At 35.1% G+C, this 24,069-nt stretch overlaps 1 protein-coding gene across 1 annotated transcript in view; it reads left to right on the top strand.

The window, feature by feature from the left end:
- cntfr (ciliary neurotrophic factor receptor) overlaps nt 1–23,648 on the top strand; it is a 330,293-nt gene extending 306,645 nt beyond the window's left edge. Inside the window, 3 exon segments of the mRNA NM_001098242.2 lie at nt 8,574–8,763; nt 14,120–14,237; nt 22,509–23,648. Of these exon segments, the coding sequence (NP_001091712.1) occupies nt 8,574–8,763; nt 14,120–14,237; nt 22,509 (309 nt within the window). The 3' untranslated portion in view covers nt 22,510–23,648.
- Nucleotides 23,649–24,069: the final 421 nt, after the last annotated feature.

Raw genomic sequence — 24,069 nt, 5'->3', positions numbered from 1 at the left:
ATAACAACATTGTGTAAAAAAGTTTATTTGTAAGTAATGATAATTAAATGTGTCAAAATGTATATAGCGTGTATGCATGTGCCATTCTAGCCTTACAAATGCATTTATGAACCCTTTTAATTAGTTCTTTGTCAGAATAATTACCTTCTTTATTTAAAGAATGTGATGTGCTTAAACATAATAAATATGATCATTTGTTATGATTTTAGATTATTTTAGATTGAGTATATTTTAAGGCTGCACAATCTATCATTTCAGCATCGATATCACAATGTGCTCATCTGCAATAGTCACATCGCAAGACCTGCAATGTTAAATTATAGTTGACAAGGAGCTACAGAACACATGATTTATAGAGTTACTGCTAAGTTTAACCATAATAGAGCGAAGATTGATCATTTACGTGTTATAAGGCCTGTGACTGGGCATTTCAAGATAGTTTAAAACATTTGTGCAAAAAAATTATGATGTTTAAAAATGTCATCATTTATACAGAATTGATAAAAAAGTTTTTTGTGTAATTTTTGTCTCGCATCTAGTCCAAATATCTACATTTTAAAGCAAAAACAATATTATTTTATTTAACCTAATGGCAGATCATTTGCTTGTTTTAAGGAAAAACTCTTAATTTTGAGTTATTTCTGAAGGTAAAAAAATGTGTGTGTGTATATATATATATATACAAAATTCAATACAAAAATCAATACAAAATTTGGTCCCACTTTATATTAAGTGGCCTTAACTAATATGTACTTACATAGGAATTAATAGTTTGTTACAATGTACTTATTGTGTAAATACATGTATTTATTGTGTACTTATGCTTGATTAAATGCATGTATGTAGTTACATCTGTAATTAACTTTTGTAATTACATTTGTAAATACACTGTTGACCATCCCTTACACCTTAACCCACCCTTAAACCTACCCATACCACCAAAACTGTCCATAACCCAACCTCTATCCCAACTCAAAAGCACCACAAGTGTTCTCAAATACATTATAAACACAGTAAGTACATTGTATTTATTTTTTGATGTAAGTACATAGTAGTTAGGGACACTTAATATAAAGTGGGACCAAAAATTTTTACTTGATCTAATAATTTTTTTGGGACAATGCAAAGTAAGAGATTGTTTTTACTGTACCTGAATAAAGTTAGATTCTCAATACTCCTCAAACTGCCAAATAGAGCTATTTGTCTTTTGAAACACGATTCGTAGTGCAATATTTATCACAGAAAAGTATGAATTTTTTTTTCAATATCATGCAGCTCTGGAATATTTTTGCAAATATGGTAAAACTTCATTTTTTTACAATTAATGCTATTAACAAACCGTTAACGAAGACTATTAGCTCAATAAACTACTAATTAGCTGCTTACTAATAGTTAGTAAACTCATACTTGGGTTTAGGTTTTGGATTGGGGTGAAGACTAAGATCATACTTTATAGCTGCTTATAAACAGTTTATACATTAATAATAGGCAGGTAATAAGCCAGTTAATAGCGGGAATGGTGACTTGATGTCACAACTGTGTTACTGAAGTTATTAAATTTGTAGGCTATTGTGTTTACTCTAAGTAATACTGTAGCATTTACTGTGGAGTTTGTTTATTACTGATGACAAATATGTTGTTAATGAGTTATAAAGCTTTAATGACATTTTAAAAACAAATTGAAACCCTTATAATACATTTTAAGTTCCTGTTTCATTTAAATAATGTTTAATCACCTGCTGATTGTATTATGCATGTAAATAATGGTATCATTATTATAAACAGGGTCAATTTAGATATTTATGGACCAATGACATTTCATTGAAGGCAGAGCTTCTCATTATAACACAAAAAAAAATTAAATTAATTGACTGGTTTGGGCAAACTCCCATATTTACATTAAAAGAGTGCTTTTATTACATTTCTCACGAACCCAGTTTTAGCCATTTTATTGTTTCACTGATTGCAATATCCAATATAAGAAGGAAAAAAAAACTCTTTTCTTTATTCCATTGACATGACTCACACCTCATCTTATTTGTGGGTATTGGCCATAACAGCCAGATGTCTGGGATTGTTGAGGCGCAGCCATGTATGAGGGTCAGAGCGTGTTTGCTACATAATGATACGGCTATATAAATAGCTCACTCTAATAGTATGTCTCAGACATCACATGCAAAGTGTCTTGTTTGTCTTGATTCTTTATATCTGTCTTCCTCTCTCACTCTCAATCTCTCTCAAATCAGTGTGCACTGTTACCTGGTCCAGAAGTAGACAAACAGGAAGCTGTTTATCACTTTTTCAGCTTGTAAAGATTGAAAAGATGACATTGGGTAGGGGTTTTCACCAGCTCTCTATTGTGTTTTCAAAAGGATAGTAGGCTGAAGCATATACAGTTAAAGTCAGAATAATTAGCCCCCCTGTATATATTTACACATAACGGAAAGAAGACTTTTTTCCCACACATTTCTAAACAAAAAAGTTTTAATAACTAATTTCTGATTTCTGAAACTGAAGAAACTGATTTATTTTATCTTTGCCAAGATAACAGTACATAGTATTTTGCTTGATATTTTCAAGGTACTAGTAATCAGTTTAAAGTGGAATTAAAAGTGTAGGGGATCAACCTACATTAAAAGATCAATCAGGGATTTATTAGCTCATTTGAAGGAATCCGATCTTGAAGATTCAAATCACTTGATTCGACTCAATTGAGTCAAACTTACTCAATTGTCAGATTAAAAGATTGAAATTGTATCTACCATTTGTCCAGCAAATAGAAGACATCGTATTTTACCAATCTTGTTTTTTTTAATATTTCTATGGCCAACGAAAAATACATAGCAACGTATTGGGTTAACTTTCAGCAAGGTAACAAAATCAATAGCTCAAGGCAATGACTTGAATATTATAATGAAGAACATAAACAAGAACACAGTTCTTACAAAATGAGAACAAAGATTTATTGAGCTACACCATGATACATGAAACTAACTACATATTAATTAAACAACAAACAAACGCACACACATATTCACACATACACACAGAAGCAATTCGGACGATGCAAAATTAGTTGACAACCGTCCCAAATTAATTCTAACACTTCTTGCTAGAACTTAGAATCACACCAGAGAAACCACAAAAGCAGAGATTTGACTTGTGCTTGACTGCTTTCAATCAATTTTGCACCAGATCAGCAAGAGACAACATTTGTTTGTGTTACTTTGCTGGAAGCACTGAATTTCCCTTGCCAGACTGGCCTCGGGGAAGCACGGCGCTCCTGATTGGTTGGTGACTCAGTGACTTCAGTGACATCTATGGGATTTACTCGCTCTTTAGTGAAAGTTGTCCTGGGTTACTGGGTGTAACGCTTAGAGTCGGTTTGCGGAAGTTCGTGTAGTTTCAACAGTCCCGAAACTTCAAGAGGTTGCATGGAAAGTTTGTGTTGACCCAATCACATAGCGACGCAGTGTCTGAGCAGGGTGAAAGGGGGCAGAGAGCACAGCTAGCGCAAGCAAGCTAATGCAAAAAACAGAATTTTACTGTTAGAAGTCTTGTGAAGCACCATTGCTAGGTGATTAAATCATTTACCAAATTTGGTAAAGGGTCCCATGAACATCTACCCACAAAGTATTGGTAAAAATAGTCAAATCAATTGGCTCTCGTGTTATCGTGACATCCAAGACTTGAGATTTGGACTGGTTTTTAGTTCTGCAATATGCCAATGAGTTTCAACAAAAGTCTTCTCTAGGTTAATTAGGCTAACTAGGCAAGTTAGGGCTATTGGGCAAATCATCATACAACAGTGGTTTGTTCTGTAGACAATAGAAGAAATATCGCTTTAGGGGGCTAATAATTTTGATCTTAAAAAGGTTCAAACTGCTTTTATTCTGGCCGAAATAAAACAAATAAGACTTACTACAGAAGAAAAAATATTATCGGAATTACTGTGAAAATGTCCTTGTTCTGTTAAAAATACCTTGAGAAATATTTGAAAAAGAATGGGCCAATAACTTTAACTGTATTTTCACTTTTTTTTTTTTTATCTGCTGCATGTCCATTCAAAAATAGCTTTGCCAACTACAAGCCTTTTATTGAAATAAATGCGAATTTGGTAAAGATAATAGTTTAGTTTTAGTACAATAGAATAGAGAAACGTTGCAGTCCGATAACAATCGCAGCAAACACTTGACAGACCAGGTGTTCGGCAGCCACTGTGGGCGAAAGTGCAGAGAATGGGGTTTAATCTGAAATGGAAAGGATGCAGCTTTTGTTTTGTGGGTTTTGAGGAGCGCCGGGGAAATGAGCAACGCTCTCTTTTCCAATTATGAAAGATAAAGTTCAATTAAAATGTAAATGCGGAGACTCTGCGCCACACATGCTGCGTTGTGCCTGGATGGGGAGACTTGCAGACGGCGCTGGTGAAAATTCAGCGAAGGAAAAAAGCTTTTCCGCTCTTTGTTCAGGTACAGATGAGGATTTCTTGAGTCTCTGTGCTGTACGGCTGCACTTAGGAGATCTGGGAGGCAATGAAGGAGAAGTAAATTCCTCTGAAAATATGCTCAGAGCTTTGTGTTCTTCAGGAGGATCTTGCTTTGTGGGCAAAGTAATTCTCCTGTTTCTGTTTCTGTGTCTGCGCATGGTTCAGAACTGAACTGAGAACAGCTGTTAGCAATTTAATTGAATTTCTGCACTTCAGATGATTTTAAATAGACTAAGCAAACGGGAGCAGAAAAATAATTCATTCGTTCATTCGTTTGTTCATTTATACTGTAACATAAATCCCCTTGTTTGTTTATCTATCTAGTTATTCATTCATTCATCCATTTGTTTGTTTATAATGTAACATATATGTCCCTCTTGTTTGTTTATCTATTTGGTTAATAATTTATTCATTCATTCATTTATAATGTAACATATATATGACCCTTGCTTATATTTTTATCTAGTCATTCATTCATTCATTCATTCATTCATTCATTCATTCATTCATTCATTCATTCATTCATTCCAATGTAACATATATCCCTCTTATTTGTCTTGATTTTCTATATTCATTCATTCATTCATTCATTCATTCATTCATTTATTTGTTTATAATGTAACACACACACACACACACATATATATATATATATATATATATATATATATATATATATATATATATATATATATATATATATATATATATATATATATATATACTCCTTGTTTGTATGTTTATCTGTTTATTTAGTTATTCATTCATTCTTTCTTTCAATAATTCATTTATAATGTAACATAATCCCCTTGTTTTTTGTTTATCATTCAATCATTCATTCATTCATTCATTTATTCATTCATTCATTCATTTATTCAATTATTCATGTGTTAATAATTTAACATATATACCCCCTTGTTTGTCTGTTCATCTATTTATCTATTCACTCATTCATTCATTCGTTTATAATGTAACATATATCCTTCTTGTTTGTTTGTTTGTCTATTTATTAAGTTATTCAATTATTCATGAATTTACTATAGTTTTAAACTATAATTTAAAATAGATTAACTTAAAAAGAGAATAAACCTGATGCCTTATAATTATAAGAAACATACTATGTGTATAATTATAAATGTTAAGTCAATGAGGTTACTGACTTTTTTGAGTAAAATCTACTTGTTAAGGTTTTTTTAATCCACGTAAATTTGTAAAAACTTATAGCATAGCTTATTTTTTTCATGTTTTCTCAGCACAAATCGATTGTGTGGAACCCATCATTTTGTAACTAATTGCTTTTTACAGTCTAAATTCAACAATTGTGCCTGAGCAGCTCCAAAAAAATTTGCATTCATTCATCTAAATGTATCGCAAAATGTGACTGAATTTTCTTTCATTTCTGTGACTTTTACACTGTTATTGAATGATTTTTTATTTACTTTTCATTTTTACTGTCATTCCAATCAATCGTTCTATGGGTCAAGGCCAGTTAAATTGAAATGCCAGCTTATGAACTGAGCGTGAGTGTTTGTTGTCCTGCTGTGTAAGGGATAAAGAGTGAGAAAAGCCTGGACTGAGCAGCAGCTCATGACTGTGAGTTTGAGCAGTGATGGATGTGCAGGATGAGTCACAGACATCACTAGTCTTCCTCCACAGGCTCAGCTGCAGAGCATTAGTCAAATCCCCCTCTTCATGAACAGGTCTGTGGTGGTGCAGTGACCCGCTTAACCTCGTGACCCTCAGGTGCTCTTCAGGTCTGAGGAAGACAACTGCAACACACTGAAAAAAAAAGATTCATTGAATTTTTTGCTAACAATTTATATTAGCTGAATTTAACAAACAAATTAAGTTAAACATTACTACATTTAATTTGTTTGTTATACACAAAATTAGTCAATCAAAAAAAAATCTTTAAAAGAACAAAACTTTTTTTGTGCACACGTACACACACAGGAACTGCAATTAAGAAAAAAATAAGAACCTATATTTATGTTTGTTTGTTTGTTTATGTATTGATTTTCCTTCTTTCTTTTTATCTTTTTTTTTCTTTCTTAAAATATGCAATACAAATGCAGCATGTTGGTATTATAATTATAATAATAATAGTAATAGCAATAATAAATTTTAGTAGTAGTAGTGGTATTAGCAATAGTAGTAGTAGTAATTGTTATTCAAAAAAAATAATAGATATATAATGTAACATATACATTCCCTTGTTTGTATTTGTTTGTTTGTTTGTTCGTTCGTTCGTCTGTTCATTCGTTTGTTATGTATTTTTCTAGTTACCCAGCTAACACACAATGTAACAGTTACGTAACACATTGGTCATTTTTGGAAGTTTCATGACATACCAACGTAACCCCAACGTTATATGCTGTTAATTCTATTACCACCCCAATACCTAATCACAATCAGTATGTATTTTGATATATTTTGATGTCCAAAGTTTCATTGTGACAATGTAACTAATTACGTTGTGACAACCGGAAAAGTGTCATTTCCAAATACAATGCTACAATGTAACTTCTCCACATTGCCAGACAATCACTTTCCATAACCTTGAGGTTTATTTTTGTACAGCAGAGAATTAGATGTTTAAGTTTATTGGTTCTGAGTACATGTCCACTTAGGGTACTTTCACACCTATAGATGGATTATTTTGTTCCGAAACAGGGATTAAATTTGTTACAATGTTTCTTTTTGTTCTTTGTGTGGTTCACTATTACAGGGCAAATGGAGTAAAAAAGCTAAAACAAGTCACGTGCTAGTAAACTCTCCGCACATTGGTCAGAGTTTCACAGTTTATTTTTTAGTCCTGCTCAGCTGTCATGCGTTCTTATTTAATTTATGATAATGAGCAATAAGACATTGTAAGCGAAAAGCTGCAATTTAATTTTGAATAGTGACACCCACAGACATCGTCACCAAATATAAATCAGCGCTAAGCCTTTCTCATACATAGGCATTGGCTAGAATTTTGCATTATAGGCTTTACATTATAGATAAAAATAACATATAATCCAAGATTGATAATTCTCTTTTCATAAAGCCATACATATGTATAATACACTGTGATATAACCTGGTTCGGATTGTATTGCTTTCTCACTACAATCGATTGTTCGTTTCAAGAGTTTGTTTCAATCGAGCCGAGACCACTTCATTCAGGCGATCTCGGACCAATTGTTTTTGTCCGGATCCAGGCGCGATTGCTGGATTTACATATGCCAAATGAACCACGCTAACTGGGGAAACGTGCCAGGTTCCAGAACAAAAGTCTACGTGTAAAGGCACCCGTAATGGCCCAAGCAAATTTTGATATCTCTGACTGAAGATAAGAAGTTGGATTTGACTAATTTTGAGTCCGTCAGTCATAAAATATTTTACCTTTATGGGGCAAAGTAGAACAAGTATTTGTCCACCCTGAATATGACCAGATTTGTACCAGTACATAACGTTGCCACAACTAACTGTACTAAGTACTGTATTAACTGGTGAAGTCACAAAGTTACATTGTAGCAACGTAACTAGGAATGTCACTTTTTAGATAGTCACAATGTAATTAGTTATGTTGTTACAATGAAACTTTGGTCATCAAAATATGTTAAAGTTACATAACAATCATGTTATAATCACATTATGGCTAGCTGGGTATTTATGTCTGCATCATTTAATTATTTAATTTAAAAACGAGACATTACCACTGTGTATAACCAAATTTTTCACGATGGTGAAAACCAATATATATTGGTTTTAAGTATAAACTGCTTTATATATATATATATATATATATATATATATATATATATATATATATATATATATATATATATATATATATATATATATATATATATATATATATATATATATAGTAACATAAGCCTCACCTCACAAACCATCCCTCGCAAAATAATATTAATAATAATGATAATAATAATAGTTGTTTTTGTTGTTATACAGTATCCTCACCAACACCTCTAATGAAACATCGGTCGCCACATCCATCTCGTATGTAATCATGTCAACAACATGCATCGTTCCCATCAGCTCCATATCCCTGATTGACTGCTGCTTTTGATTGACAGGTGGAACTCTCCGACAGCACCTCCCACACCATCACCGACGCCTATGCAGGGAAAGAGTACATCATCCAGCTGGCGGCCAAGGACATGGAGATCGGCACATGGAGCGACTGGAGCGTTGCAGTCCACGCCACCCCCTGGATGGAGGAGCCCAAACCCATCACCTCCACTACTGAGAGCGACGTCATCCCAGGTATGCTTGAGCTGCCAACCGTACACTAATGCTATGCTACCTCCGTCTGCTCTCCGTGATCTCTGTTCTCTCATAAAACAGTAAAAGTGGCTGATTATGAAGAGATGCTGTCTATAGACGCGCATCTCAAAGTCACGCTGCCCTCTGCTGTCAGAAAGGTTTAACAACAAATGAGTAGGTGATGTATTTGGAGGTTAATGGTAAATTAACATCAGGTTCTGTTAGGTTTTTATGGATGAGAAGTTGTTAGGTCAGTGACGTATTTAATGTGACACAAGCAGTGAATCTAAACTCAACTCTGTTTGCATCAATAACTCATACCTGTGCAAACTGTGCTCAGTAATCGGAAACATTATTAGAGATCTTGAGATTTTCTTTGTGACTTGCTCATCTGTCTCCTTTTCCCAGTCAATAAATTAATAAATTATTCAATTAATTCATTAATTAATAAAAAACTGAGATTTGTTCACATATGTTTTTATTTTTAGCTCTACATTTATCCCATGCCTACTCATCCCAATCTGATCAAGTACTGGAAAAATAGATCATGAATAAATTGTGCGTTTTTATTTGGTGACACTTTATAATAACTATATACTATGAACCATCTATCAAGCATTAGTAAATAGTGAATTTATTATTTGTTAAGCAGTTTATAAATACACCTGCTGTATTCTTGACTAATAAGCAAGTTTATAATAGTTATAATTGTTATAGTTACTATAAAGTATTGCCCTGCTACCCTTTGAGTGTTTCTTTATCCTCACTCTAAGTTGCTTTGGATAAATTGTTTAATAAATCAAGCATCAAGTGCATCATATGAGGTTACCAATCGTGGAAAGAGTACTTAAAAATATTACTTAAGTAAAAGTACCATTACTTGCCTAAAAAGTAGTATCTGCTGTAAATATTACTCAAAATATGGGTAAAAATTAGACCATTCAAAAGTACTCAAGATTAGTGTGTAATGAGTATTACACTGTGAAAAGCTAATGCATTTACATGTAATTTGTGGATGTGATACGTAACATTCTGTAGAGTATTTAGTTATTGTCTAGCAGGCACACAACGTCATAAGACGTTAATGATAGGTTAGATTTAGGTCTTGATATCAGGTGATTAAAATTCAATGTCTTGCCAGTGTCTAAGAACAACATTATTTTAATTTCCAATAATGACGTGAAATTACATTAATTTTGGTTGATTTTAGGTTTTGTTAGAAAGTAACCAAAATCAACCAAATAACTTAATTTCATGTTATCATTGGATATTGAAATAGGATTATCCTTAGACACGACGTCCCTACGACGTTAAGGTACCTACTTGAGTTTTAACGCCATTTCAGTCATCATACAGTAAACAGTTGCCATCTTTACATCAGTGACGTGCATCTAAACACTCTCTGAGTCATTGTGTGTGACGATTTTGGACATCTTCTCGGACACTTTTAATGCTTCCAAACAGTTTGCTGCAATTCGGAATCGCCCATGTCTTGTGGTAGTTCAGTATGACCACATTTAAACTGCACTCTTTAAGTGACTCAGTTCAGATTTTTTTCTCTCATGTGGCAAAGATCGGATATGGCCCATGTACGTGTAAGCAGGAACAAATCATATGGATTCCGATGTACTCAAATTAGATTCAGGCCTTGTTCATATGTGGAAATTTATCCGATATGAATCAGATCTATGTCGTCGTGTCTGCAGTGTAAGCAGGCAGATCGGATTTTCACCAGTCAATGCAAGTCGCTCAAGTCTGACTCTCATTTCAGAACAGACTTTAGCAGAGTCTACTAAGTGTTTACTATTTTACATTTTAATAGTTATATTTTTCAAATGTAAAGATATTTATGTGCTACTGCACATCCCTGTGTGTGCAATAAGCAATGTGTGTGTTTGTTTTGGGACCGCCTATTACTAGCACTATAAAAAATAAAAAAATAAAAATAAAAACGGCATTATTGACTTAAGACCAGATTTTTTGTTGTTCAATGGCGCCTCGGAATAGAAATATTACAACAACAATACATCAGACCAGCACACCTATAGGTGCACAATTGAGTGCAAATGCTTTTGCTATTTAAACAAAGTGTTATAGGACATGAAAACAAAATGTTGGGCTGAAACTAGCAAACATTAATCATGTTGTGCCTAGTGCCACATTGTGCCAATTGCGTGCCAAATTACTTGTATTTGTTAATGCAACAAATGCACATGTGTCCAATGTTTGAGTGTTGCTTAATATTTTTAAAATAAATGTGCCTTTTATATTATAGGATTCTGCAAGGAATAAGACTCCCTATACACAGTAGTTTTGGAGAGAACAAAGGGGATCTTGACTTCTAAACCAGTGATAGCCTATGCGCATTATGTTTTATAAATAGCACCTACAACTTGATGACTGTTATTAGAAGTAATATCTAGTGACGGCTGCCCTGCTCGGTTTGATCCAGGAGACAGTATTGAGTTTCTACCCCTCCATGCACTCAGCGTATTTAATCCACGCTATACTTGAAACAGAGGAAAGAATCAAAAAGTCAGCAGAATTGTAAGCTAGTTTTGTGTGCCGTGTGTCAAAACATTCTCTCTAAAAGCTTTTCTTGATTTTCTCCTGGGTAAAGCAGGAGAACGTCCTTGTAATAATTGCTGCTTTGCCTCTGTCATTTTTGTGTTTTATTTGCTTAATTTGAGATGAGAGTCATTGCACCATGCAGTTCTTTATACTTTATCTGAGATGCTTTCAAAGGAAGTCATTTCACACATCGTCACACTGTGCAAATAATACAATAAACAAGTGATGCTGAAACATTAACTGATGTCTACTTACAGTACACTCATGACACAAGCAGAACATGAAGACATTTAAGCAGTTTCGTTAACTAATTGGGTTGTTGTAACTCTATTGTGTTGGGAGTTGCAATTATGAAGTTTAATCATGACATGAAACCATTTTTAATGTAATGTTTATTCAACATTAGGCAAAAGTAGTAGATGCATTAGGTCATACACTAAAATTGTAATTGAACAAACCAGCAAACCTTTTCCAGTATATGTACGCTCACTGGCCACTTAATAAGTTACACCTGTCCAACTGCTTGTTATTGCAAATTCCTAATCAGGCAATCAAATTGCAGAAACTTAAAACAAGTAGATAAGGTCAAAACGATATTCTGCAGTTCAAACTGAGCATCAAAATGGGGAATAAAGGTGATTTAAGTGACTGAACATGGCATGGTTGTTGGTGCCAAACAGAACTGCTGATCTAATGGAATTTTCACACACAACCATCTCTAGAGTTTACAGAGAATTGTCTGAAAAAGAAAATATCCAGTGAGCTGCAGTTCTGTTCGTAAATGTCTTGTTAATGCCAGAGGTCAGAAGAGAATGGCCAGACTGGTTCGAGCTAATAGAAAGGCAACAGTAACTCAAATAACTACTCATTACAACCAAGGTAAGCAGAATGGGCATCTCTGAATGCACAACACATCCAACCTTGAGGCAGATGGGCTACAGCAGCAGAAGACCAAACTGAGTGCCGTTCCAGCAAAGACAGCTAAGAATGGGAAACTGAGGCTACAATTCACACAGGCTCAGCAAAATTGGAAAATAGAAGATTGGAAAAATGTTGCCAGGTCTGATGAGTGTCAATTTCTGCTGTGACATTCGGCCTCCACAGTCATTAAGTCTCAATCCAAAAGAGCCACTTTTACGATGTGGAGGAACGAGAGATTTGCATCATGGATGTCCAGCCCACAAATCTGACAATTTTTTTGACTGACAATGCACATCAATAATGTGCAATGTGCCAGAATCAGCAAAAATGCTATTTTGTATTTGTAGTGCCTGAACTGTTTGTAATATCAATTGTGGCTCATTGGAAATATGTGTCTCAGCCTACATATTTTGTTAAACATAAAATACGTTCTACCAGATACATTTTGTTGCATGTTTCAGATGACAAAGCCACAAGAGAGCGCTGTCTACATTTTTTGCTAATCTGAAATACTATATGTTAGAATAGGATATGTTTTGTTGTAAATCAGATACAAGTCCTTCTGGTACACATTCATAAGACGGTGAGGCTTGTTATACAGTTAACCTAGACCAGTGAACTACTGAACTAAAACCTTCCCTACACCCAATTCAACAAACATAAAAAAGTAAACCGCAATTGCATCATACCTTAATTTTACATTGCTTTTATCTCTTTTATTGAAAGGACATATGCTTCACCAGACTCTACTCTAAGCAATCTGCATTAAAAGTACTGTACAACACAATTTGGTGCTGATTACAATTTCAATAAAGTCGCAATACAAGAGAAGACCAGCCATCTTTAGTTTTATACAAGACAAATATATAATTTATATAAGACAAAGATCTGAATGCAGTACAATTTTCCCAATTTATGCTGTATTTATTTCATTTCTACAACTTTAAAAACTTTTAATATAATAATAATATAAACAAAAATCTGGAAACATTTTGTTTGTGTCCACCAAAGCCCTCTGGGTTGAAGAAAACATGGGAGGTGGTATTGGCCTTTATAATTATGTAGACAATAATGATTTTTTACATTTTAATAGTACATTAATTCATTTTCTTTTCGGCTTATTCCCTTCATTGATCTGGAGGTGCCACAACGGAATGAACCGCCAACTTATCCAGAATATGTTTTACGCAACAGATGCCCTTCCAGCTCCAACCCATCACTGGGAAACATCCACACATGCCCATTCACACACATACACTACGAACAACTGGAGCTTACCCAATTCACCTATACCACATGTTTTTGGACTTGTGGGGGAAATCAGAGCACTCGGAGGAAACCCACACCAACACAGAGAACATGTAAGCTCCACACAGAACTGCCAACTGAACCAGCCAGAGCTCAAACTAGCTACCTTCTTGCTGTGTGCTACCCACTGCGCCACTGTGCTGATCTTTATTAGTATTTTTTTTCTTTAGATTTAAAGATATTTATGTGCTGCTGTGCATCTTGGTGTGTGTAAAAAGCAACTTGTATGCGTGCTTTGGGACTGCCTACCATTAACACAGACTTTAAATAAAAAAAATAAATAAAAAAAGCCGTGCCACTGACTTTAGACAAGCTTTTAGTTGTTCAATGGCAATTGTAAAATGTTGAATCACAATGATAATGCTGTATTTATTTTTCTAAAAAAATTAATTTTCTTTAAAAAGTTTATTTAAACACAGAGAGAGATTTAGTCCTCCAAGAGAAGTACTGGGCTGTACCCTGCTCTACACTGCCTCACTTTGGATAAAGTCACAAATGCAATCTTAAAAACAGAGACAGATTAAGAAATAGTAATCATTTTCTTTTTCCCGGGCAGAAACTACCCCAGGTCCGCCTTCAGCTGCACCACGAGTGGGTGAACCCACAGCGGCCTGCTCCACCCTCCTCTGGTCAACCCACCTGCTCTTGGCCTGCGTCCTGCTGTCCATCATGTGGTATGTGACATTATTACATTGCTATTTCCAGAATGTGTGAGAAAGGATCATGGGTTTTCAGTAAAACAATGTGAACAATGCCTGAGGAATGAACAATGGACAATGTATGAACATAATCTGAACTTTTTTTACATATAAATCTTCTCAAGAGGCTTACCACATTATTTATTCAGCTGGACAGCTCTTTTTAGTAATTATGTGCAGTTCTCGATGACAATACACTTGAGGCATGAATAACTAACTAATAGTTGGAAATTCAAATACTTTTTTAAAAGATATTGTTACTCAAAGCTGTATTATGTTTGTTCCCCTCATTATCAGAGTTGGAGTCTTGGTTTTGTTTTGAGACCACAAAAAATAACCCTTGGCCTGGGTTTCATTTATCAATGTCTTGGTTTGAACCCTAAAACTTGAAGTAGTTCACTGATATTTTACCAAAACTATAGCTCTCTTAGACTTGTGGAATTGTCACATTAGAATTTTTAATTATTATTTTATTTGGTCAATTATTGTCGAAAGGTTACAATTTCAACAATGAAATTAGTTTCAAACCTGTTGGTCAACATGACAACATGACTTGAACAGTAACTGAAAGCTATCAGAAAATCTTGTTATTGGGATGTCCAGAGATCAAACTTGCTTTAACACAACTGTCAGTAAGATATTAGTACACATAGGGGAAAAAATCAACATAGGACCATTCTGAAAATGTAACCCTATGTACACATCAAGAGTTTTGCAATTAGATAATGCTTGATGATGTCAGCAAGTTTGGCATGCTGTCCTGGGAGAGAACCTTGATCTCGGAGATACTGTAGATGAACCCAAGGCTCCCGCCTGGTCAATGAGCTCGTAAGGGGTTACGAGATCAAGTAGTTGTCGAGAGCTGCCCCAATTCATTTGGCCTATTTCTTGATTAACAATGACAGCTCTAGGAGTAGAGCACCAACCACCTAGTGCATACTCAGATAAAGAAACTCAGTATTAAAGTGTTTGTTACTGTTACTGTTGTTAAATTCACCTATATCTCATGTCTTTGGACTGTGGGAAGAAACCAGAGTACTCAGGGGAAAACCCATGCGAACACAGGAAGAACATGTAAACTCCACACTGAAATGCCAATTGGCTCAGCTAGGACTTGAACCAATGACCTTCTTGCTGTGAGGCAGCAGTGCTAGCCACTGAGTCACTGTGTCGCCCGATCCTAGATTAAACTAGAAAAGGGAGAAGGGAGAATGGGTGGATGAAGGTGGTCTTTTAAAATGGAGATAGGGAGTATAGTTAGGCAGGGTATTAATGATGAGCTTGGAATGATCCGATTGGCTGTAGCCAGAAGTATGTATGGTTAATTTCATCTTTAAAAGGAAAGCTACAGTGCAGTATGACGCCATTCCTTTCATGCGTACCAGCTGACCACTTACCTTCATGTACGTCGGCGGACTTGAGACGCAGACAGGAATTGACCGCAAGGTTTAAGTCCGGCAAACAACAGTTCCAGAAAGTGGGTAAGACAAAGACAGAAGCCAAAAAATAAAATAAGCAAGTAAATAACAAGGTAAGAATTTGGCAAAATCGTGGGCGGGTCAATCAGTGCATCTGAAAACACTATTGGTTAGGTTTAGGGAAGTAGGAGGTTGGGTCAGTTGATTGGTACTTATGTCGACAACTGCTTCTGGTGGATTTACGCAAGAACAGCAGGCACGAATGGCACTCAAGAGAAAAAATTTTAATCTCAAAAAGGGTACACAGCGGCCTCTATTGGATTTGTGACACTGCAAAAACGCCCAAAAAAACTACCTCCCAGGACATATTTGGTGCTCTCTAGAAATGTATATAGCGGTACATTTTTAGAATGAGCCTAGGTTGGAAAAAAAAAAACATATTCACCCTTTTAAGTTTCACTCTTCAACAGTCTGCTTATTTAAATTGTGTTTCTGAAACCTCAAAATTTTTCTTTTTCTTCTTATTTATAAAAACCTATAGGAAAAAGGTCAACCAGTCAATTTTGTGCAATTTAAAGGGATAAATGTAGTAATGAACTTGATTGAATCACTCAAGTTTGTTTTATTAGGGTAGGAGCTAAAATATGGAGGACAGTGGCCCTGTAGAACCAGGACTGGGCAATCCTGTTTTTTTTGGGATTCCTGTTGTGTCATTTTATGATGGGTCTAGTCAGGATACAATGTTATTATCTCTTATATAGCAATTATCTATTCCTGGGTATTAACACTGATAATTAACTTGCTAGCTAGTTGTCTCTGTATCTTCACCATAAAAACTTTGCAAAGTGTAATTTTAATAGAAATGAATGCTGCAGTGAATTTACCAAATTTGTGTTTCAGCTGATAAGTAGAGGCTATTTTACCTCAGATTCCAATCTGAATAAGGGATATCATTTTGATCTACACTATAGGTCTTGGTCTTAAAGGATTTGGTTCTGATCTCAGCCTTGGGGGTGTAGTGTTTGTCTAGGTTTGGATATTAGATGGCCTAGGATTTTTTCAAATTACAGTAGGCTAGTATTGCTGTTGGTGGGTTTGTTCTAGGTATAAAGATTGATGAATGAAAGTGTGCTGTATATGAGGGGAAAAGTGGAACATAAAGGACCCAGAGGTCGGGAGGATCCCACAGTCCAGTCTTTTTTTTTTTTTTTTTTTTTTGACCCGTGTGCCCAAAATTCCTAGCTGCCAAACTGCTGGTTTGAGCATTCTTACCTTTCAAATTAGAGTTTTACTATATGCATAGATAGACAAATAGAGTTCAACACTTCTTTTCAAAAACTTACTCAACTCTTTGTACATGCACTAATGTCTACGTTTTTTGAAATAGAATGGTTTCTTAAAAAGAATCAAAATTACATCACGCAGACAGTCCACTCAAGTAGAGGTTTAGTGGTCCTGGTATTGATTTGAGTCATATGAGGTCTGGTCTAGGTAAACGGGGTGTTGTAGTGATAAACTTAATAAAGGAGTCTGTTCTATATCATAAGGGGTCTGGCATTGATCTTAACCTCATGTGTCTGGTATTGATCTTGGTCTTGGGAGATCTGGTATTGATTAAAGTGTCGGTAGGTCAGGTATTGGTCTGGATTTGAGTATTTGGGATGATGCTTTTAAGTGCCCAAAGTATATGATGTTGTACTTAACTCAATAGTCAAAATGTTTACATCAAAATCCAAGTTACAAGCTGAAGATTCAATAATTTGGCCCATATTTAGAGCACAGCTGTAATGGATGTATTTAACATGAGAAGTTGTTCATTAAATATGATTTAACAATGAGTAGAATCTGTGAGTCTGTTTGTAAAGGTCATTGAATACAATGCATTTTTAAGTGGTTTTGTATTGTACATCAAGTGGCGAGCCAATAAAAAGCCAAAATAATTTACATTATTGTAATTTTAACCATTATTTGATAGTGCAAGTTTTTGTTTATTATTATTTTAGGAATGTTACCTCCTTTATTTTATGACGAATTACACTGACCAGCAAACTCAATGCATTTGGAGATGACGATGTGGTCAAGATGATCTGCTGAGCACCATATAGGGCAAGGAGGGTTATTTAAGTTCAGTAATATCACTAGCTTGTTTGCGCTAGAAATGCTTGACTTGAGAGTGGTTGTTTCAAGGCATCAGACCTTAGCAAATGCCCAAAGTGTTTCCAGAGTGCAATTTTGTACAACTCTCAATAGTCAAACGTATTAGACTTAATGGACGAAACACTGGTTGACTGCTGAAGAAGTCAAATATTCACTCCTAACGCTTTTAGAAGCAATTACTGTCTGGTCATTTCTCTTTCATCTGGAAAACTGTAGAGACTAATGAAAGTGGGTTACAATACAGGACACCCAGCTGGAGACCACTGCCTCATTAGACCAACAAAATCCACTTGGAACCCCTGAAAAACTCTGGATAATCAGAGTTTGGTATCATTCTAGGGCTAAAGAGCTATGGTTTTGATCTTAATTTCATAGGTCTGGTATTGATCTTGGTCTTGGGAGGTTTGATATTGATTAAGATCTTGGTAGGTCTGGTATTGTTCTGTGTTTGAGTCTTTGGGGTAGTACTTGCCTAGCATGATTCTGTATTACTCACAACAGTCATACCTGATATTCTTGATGCACTAGACATTGGGAGACTGCTCAAAGAGTTCCACTCACAAACCAAACATTATTTTATAACAAATAAAATGGAGACTTAGAAAACTTTACAGTACAATCAGCTCTTTTATCTGGACTACTTTGGAGTTTGTGACTCTGAGTTACAATACAGGACACCAAACTGGAGACGGTTGGAATATTAGACAATAAACAGTCAGGGTAATCAGTTTGTGGTATTGAGATGAGTAATACAGAAGTCTGGTATTTTTCTAGGTCTTAAGGGATCTGTTACTGATCCTGAAATAACAGGTCTGGTATGGATCTTGGTCTTGGGAGGTTTGATATTGATTAAAATCTTGGTAGGTATGGTATTGTTCTGTGTTTGACTCTTTGGGGTGGTACTTGCCTAGCATGATTCTGTATTACTCACAACAGTCATACCTGCTGTTCATGATGGACTAGACATCGGGAGACTACTGAAAGAGTTCCACTTTCAAAACAAACATCATTTTATATCAAAATGAAATGGAAAGCTTTACAGTACAGTCAGCTCTTTAATCAGGTCCACTTGGAAGTTTGTGACTGTGAGTTGTAGTACTGAAGACCTTTGGATCATTAGAGAAGGAACTTGGGGTAATTGGTTTGTGGTATTGATATGTGCGATACAGGAGTATGGTTTTAGTCTAGATCTTAGGGGATCTGTTCCTGGTCCTGACCACACAGGTCTAGTATGGATCTTGGTCTAGTTTGGGGAGGGGTGGGGGGGTCTGGTATTGATTAAGGTCTTGGTAGGTCTGGTATAGGTCTGGGTTTGTATCTTTATGGTTGATAGTTTCAAGTCTACAGACTTCAGCTTCTTTAAAGTGTCCCCAAAATACTTGTCCAGCATGCTTTCATATTGCATACTGTTTATAAATCAACAAGACATTGGAAAACTGAAGGAGTCCCACTCTGAAAGCAAACATTATTGAATAATAATATGAAATAGACATTCTCAGAAACAATTACAGTCCAGTCAGCTCTTTTATCTTGTTGACTATCAGGGCTCTGGTATTGATTAAGGTCTTTGTAGGTGTAGGTATTGGTCTGGATTGGAATCCTTGGGGTGGATCGTTTCGAGTCAGACTTCAGCTTTTAAAGTGCCAAAAGTTCTTGCCCAGCATGGTTTTGTATTACTCTTGACATCCATGTATACTATTATCAATTGACCAAACACTGGCAGACTACTGAAGGAGTCACACTCTCAAAGCAAACATTATTGCATAATAATATGAAACGGATACTCTTAGAAACAATTACAGTCCAGTCAGCTCTTTAATCTGGACAAATGTAGAGATTGTTGACAGTGTTGACATTGTTGACCATCAGCTCATTAGACCAGCACAATCCACCCAGAAACCTCTGACAATCTGAGAGACCCAGTTACGGATGCTTACAGCCATATAAACCTCATTGATCCCCTCCAGGAGTCAGAAAGCAGGAAGAGATAGCCAAGTAACAAGCCGGAGATTCATTAGCGCTCGGCCCATATGTTTACAGCATGCCTGTTATCTACAACTCAGCAACACAGCATAACGAGCCTATCTCTAATTAAAGCAAACTCATGCATGGAGCTAGAAGGCAGGAGGAAGTGTATGATAGAGCCCCGAGGGTAGGATGTGTTCACCCTCTCGAGACGTAGGCCATGTAGACGTAGAAATACCTTTCCTTTATACCTGCACACTGAGCTGTTCGGAATGAGATTTAATTGGTCAGTCTGTAATCGGCCAAGACAAAATTAAAGGCAGTATTACGAGTCGCTGCTCACCAATTACAGCTTTCCACTGGCCTCAAGAGAGAGCTATTGGGATATTGCTCTCAATGGGTCTTGTTTGTTCTCATTTGCAATACTGTGTCAGTAATTTATGTTGGAGTAGCTGACCGCTGTATAAAAGTGCTCTGGTGGGGGATGTTTCCAGACACTGTAAAGACCTTGATTATTGCTTTGATTATAAAGGATTTTTAATCATTTTCTTGACATTTAAGCACATTTTCACCATATTTCTCATTATAGTAATACCAAAATTTACAGATTTCAAAACCTAAATTTTAAGCCTTAAAATGTCACTGACATATTGTGTTGTAGGTATATAATTTTAAACAGATCTTAATTTTTCTTTGTCCAAGTAAAGCTGCTCAATTTGGGCTGACATCCATCCCTTGACCAACAATACATCTTAATAAAACATTTTTTTATTATTATTTAAGTTCTTCATTGCAAGAAAATACAATTCACAAAATCTGTTAGACATTTTAACCCTGTATAAGTATAAAATTTAATTCTTAATGTTCCTAAAAGGCTTTTTAAAAGTCTTAAATTTGACTTGAAGTAACCTGCAGAAACCCTGATATATAAGGAATATCATATTCGTAGCAGTGCAATGTGGCTGTATATCGACACTGGTGGGAGGCATGCGTTGGCACGAGCAGGAATGGGTAGTATTTATGATATATGTATTTCAAATACGTATTTCAAATACAAAATAGCATATTGTAATTTGTTTTTGATAGGGTTAATAAAAAATAGCTTAATATTTTGTATCGAAATACTTTAATGTCTTGTATTTTTGTAGTTTCAAAATATTGTAAAATAATTTGCAAGAAGTCTACAGTACATGATGACACCGTAAAAACGAGGCCTCTGATTAGTTTCTATTCTCCGTAATTTGCATAAGCTTGAGATGAGAAATTGAGAAAATGTATTTATTTTTAAGAAAGTGATTGGAGTATGGATGGAAATTATACTTCAAAAAAGTAACAGAGAAATGGTGAGGGTATATTGAGGAGCAAGTCAACAATAATTGAAAATGGCAACTGAACCATCCAGAAATATATAATGGCTATAGTGTACAATTTAGCATCTTATTTAATAAATAAGATGGAATAAAATATCATTCCATAGGAACAGGATGAGAAGCTTCAGAACATCATCCATCTGAGTGCTGCAGGCTGAAATACAGGAACTTTAGAAATATCAGATATTTTTGTAGTTTTCAGATGTCATATTTTTATGTTTTTAGAAGGTTTGTTTTTTTAGACAGTCATGTTTTTACATTAAGTATAGAAGATATTAATTGCAAATTCTGTGATCCAAAAAAATTAAATTAACTCTTCATATAGGCCTGTCACCCTTTTAAATCCAACATTGTTAATAGGTTGATTGTTTACTGGTCACACAATGGGTGAAAACATAATCAACTGATACAATATTTGACTCGTTATCTGCATTAAATAATTTCAACCATAGGAGATCATCTTTAAGACATGATTTCTGGATACAATTTGTGCAAAAGTTATACTAAACTTAAAGAAAACCACAAGTTACCTTTGAGTTCCAAGTTCAACTTACTACCATTAGGCCTCAAGTTCCCCTTTAGGTGAATGAAGCGGCAAAGAAAATTTGTTATTATCAAACATTGTTAACTTATCTAAGAAAGTTTAATGGTGAAGGGATTGATCCAATAGGTATTTATGGAAGGATGGATTTGATCAGCTTTAGTTTGAAATTACGCTTTTTTTTTTCTCAGGGCTTATTATGCAGTCTCTGTTGCCATCTTGTGGGTGAACATCATCAACCGTATTTGCTCAAAGACAGGCTAATGCCCATCGACCGTCTCTCAGAAATTATAATTTTTTTAAAAATAGGCACTTTCCTTATAAATAAACTGCAGAGTTGCAATCTAAACAACTACATTCTCGAGTAAAAAAGCCTCAAAGGTACATTATGTTGTCCAAAAGCTGTAATATTTGTCAAACTGTTACGTGTCCTCTGCTTGTCGCTGTATGTGGGCAGAGTAATACACAAGGGTGAAGGTTTAAGAGGCTGGATGAGTGCTGTATGTGAATGTTTATAATTATAGACATATTTATGTGAATATTTATGACTAATCATGAAATGTATTGTATAATTGTATAATCATTTAATATTCAATTTATTCTTGATTGATATCCTTAATTTTATATTTATATTTATATAAATTATTTTAGATATCGTAGTTTTGACTTTGTATTTGGGGATTTAAAGCAATAATTTGATTGGGATGATAAACAAATGCCTTACACATTGAGATAAATATACTAAATGTTTCATCAGAAATCTAACAAATATTTTCTACCTTCTCTTCTTTTTCAGATGTGTGAGCTTCATTCCTGTGGAAAAAAATATGAGGAGTCTTCTATTTCTATTTTGCACATGTTAATAGATATCGTGCATTGATAATTTAATTCAAGTTCTTTTTCTCACAAAAGACAAAAAGATCTAGAAAGATTAATAAACGCAGACATTTACAAAAGGACCACAGTAAAACATTTGAACATCTCTGAAGTCGACGGAAGACCAGACGCAGACACAGGAACCAAACCCCAGGGGAGCAAAAGATTTGGGGACACAAGACTCACCTGCCTGGCAGCACAAAAAACAAAATCAATCCAACAAACAAAATTCATTCACCACACTTTTGTTTTGTCTCACAAGATTTTTTTCCACCCCATTTTGTTCCTTCAAACCATTCAGAGGACAGAAAAAAGCTAATTTTGTGATTTCCTCGACATACAGCTAACTCATCATGCCAAAGACTTGGACAGTTTCTTTAAATTTTTCCCATGATTCCTAGCTTCCCCAAACCTGTGTCTGTAAGGGATTGAAACTGGCAGTACAAAATCTTCATGAGCTTCAAAGACCGAGGAGGAAAACGTCGATTTCGAAGGCCGTCATTTAATAACTGTTGTATTCCTTTCGTTTACCTCTTTTTTCTTTCATCCATTTTTTGGGCCCCTGAACACAAGAGAAGTTGAAACTGTAAATAACAAATTGGTTTGGACTGTCCTGGACTGCCTTTTTGTAACAGGAAGAAAAACGTGTCACGTCGGACCGTCTGAAGATTAAGCACCGTTCGGAATCGTATTTTCAGTCTTTTCACTATTTGCCTTTCACCATCTGTTTCTGCAGCCTTTTTCTAGTCAATATCACAGTTTAATACTACCTTCTTGGAGAAATTGTTTCACTTCCTCTTTTTTTTTTGTTATCATTGAATAAACTATAATTTTAGAAACTTAGATTTTTTTTTTTGATTTCTTCTTCTTCTTCCAAACCTTCATAATTGCTTAATTCTCCTTGATCATATTTTGTAAACTATGATATGTATCTTTAACATGAGAAAAAGTTTATTATTTAATAATGTATGTATTAGCTTTAGATTCTTGTAACCTGTATCTGGGTTCTTTTTATAGATGTATATAAAATGAGAAGTTGTTCATTAAATGTGACCATTTCACAACGAGTAGAATCTGTCTTTTTGTGCATGTCATTGATTTTTGACACCTGCTTTGAATGTTATCCTTCGATTAAATAGGGGTTATCAGTGGTTATCAGTTGATATGGGCCAGTAGGGGCCTTCTGCTCTTTCTGGTAGGCTCAGAAGGCTGTTATCATCCATCAACATGGTTAATCAGATATACTAAAAGTGAAGACTCCAAGGGCCTAATGTACGAAGACTTGCGTTGACTTTACACTAAAACATTGCGTACGAAAAAATTCCGATGTATGAAACACTGCGCACGCTGAATCCCATGCATATTCTCTTTGTACATCCGACTTAACCTGAAACTGAGGGCACATGCACAAGCGCAAAACCGCTCCCTGTCTCCTCCCCCATATAAATATGGTAATGACTCTACTTGAGAATGTGAATTCG

This window comes from Danio rerio, chromosome 10 (genome assembly GCF_052040795.2).
Source record: "Danio rerio strain M-AB ecotype USA chromosome 10, GRCz13ab, whole genome shotgun sequence".
Lineage (NCBI taxonomy): Eukaryota > Metazoa > Chordata > Actinopteri > Cypriniformes > Danionidae > Danio > Danio rerio.
The sequence above is the reverse complement of the archived record's forward strand: the minus strand, read 5'-3'. Positions and strand labels throughout refer to the sequence as shown.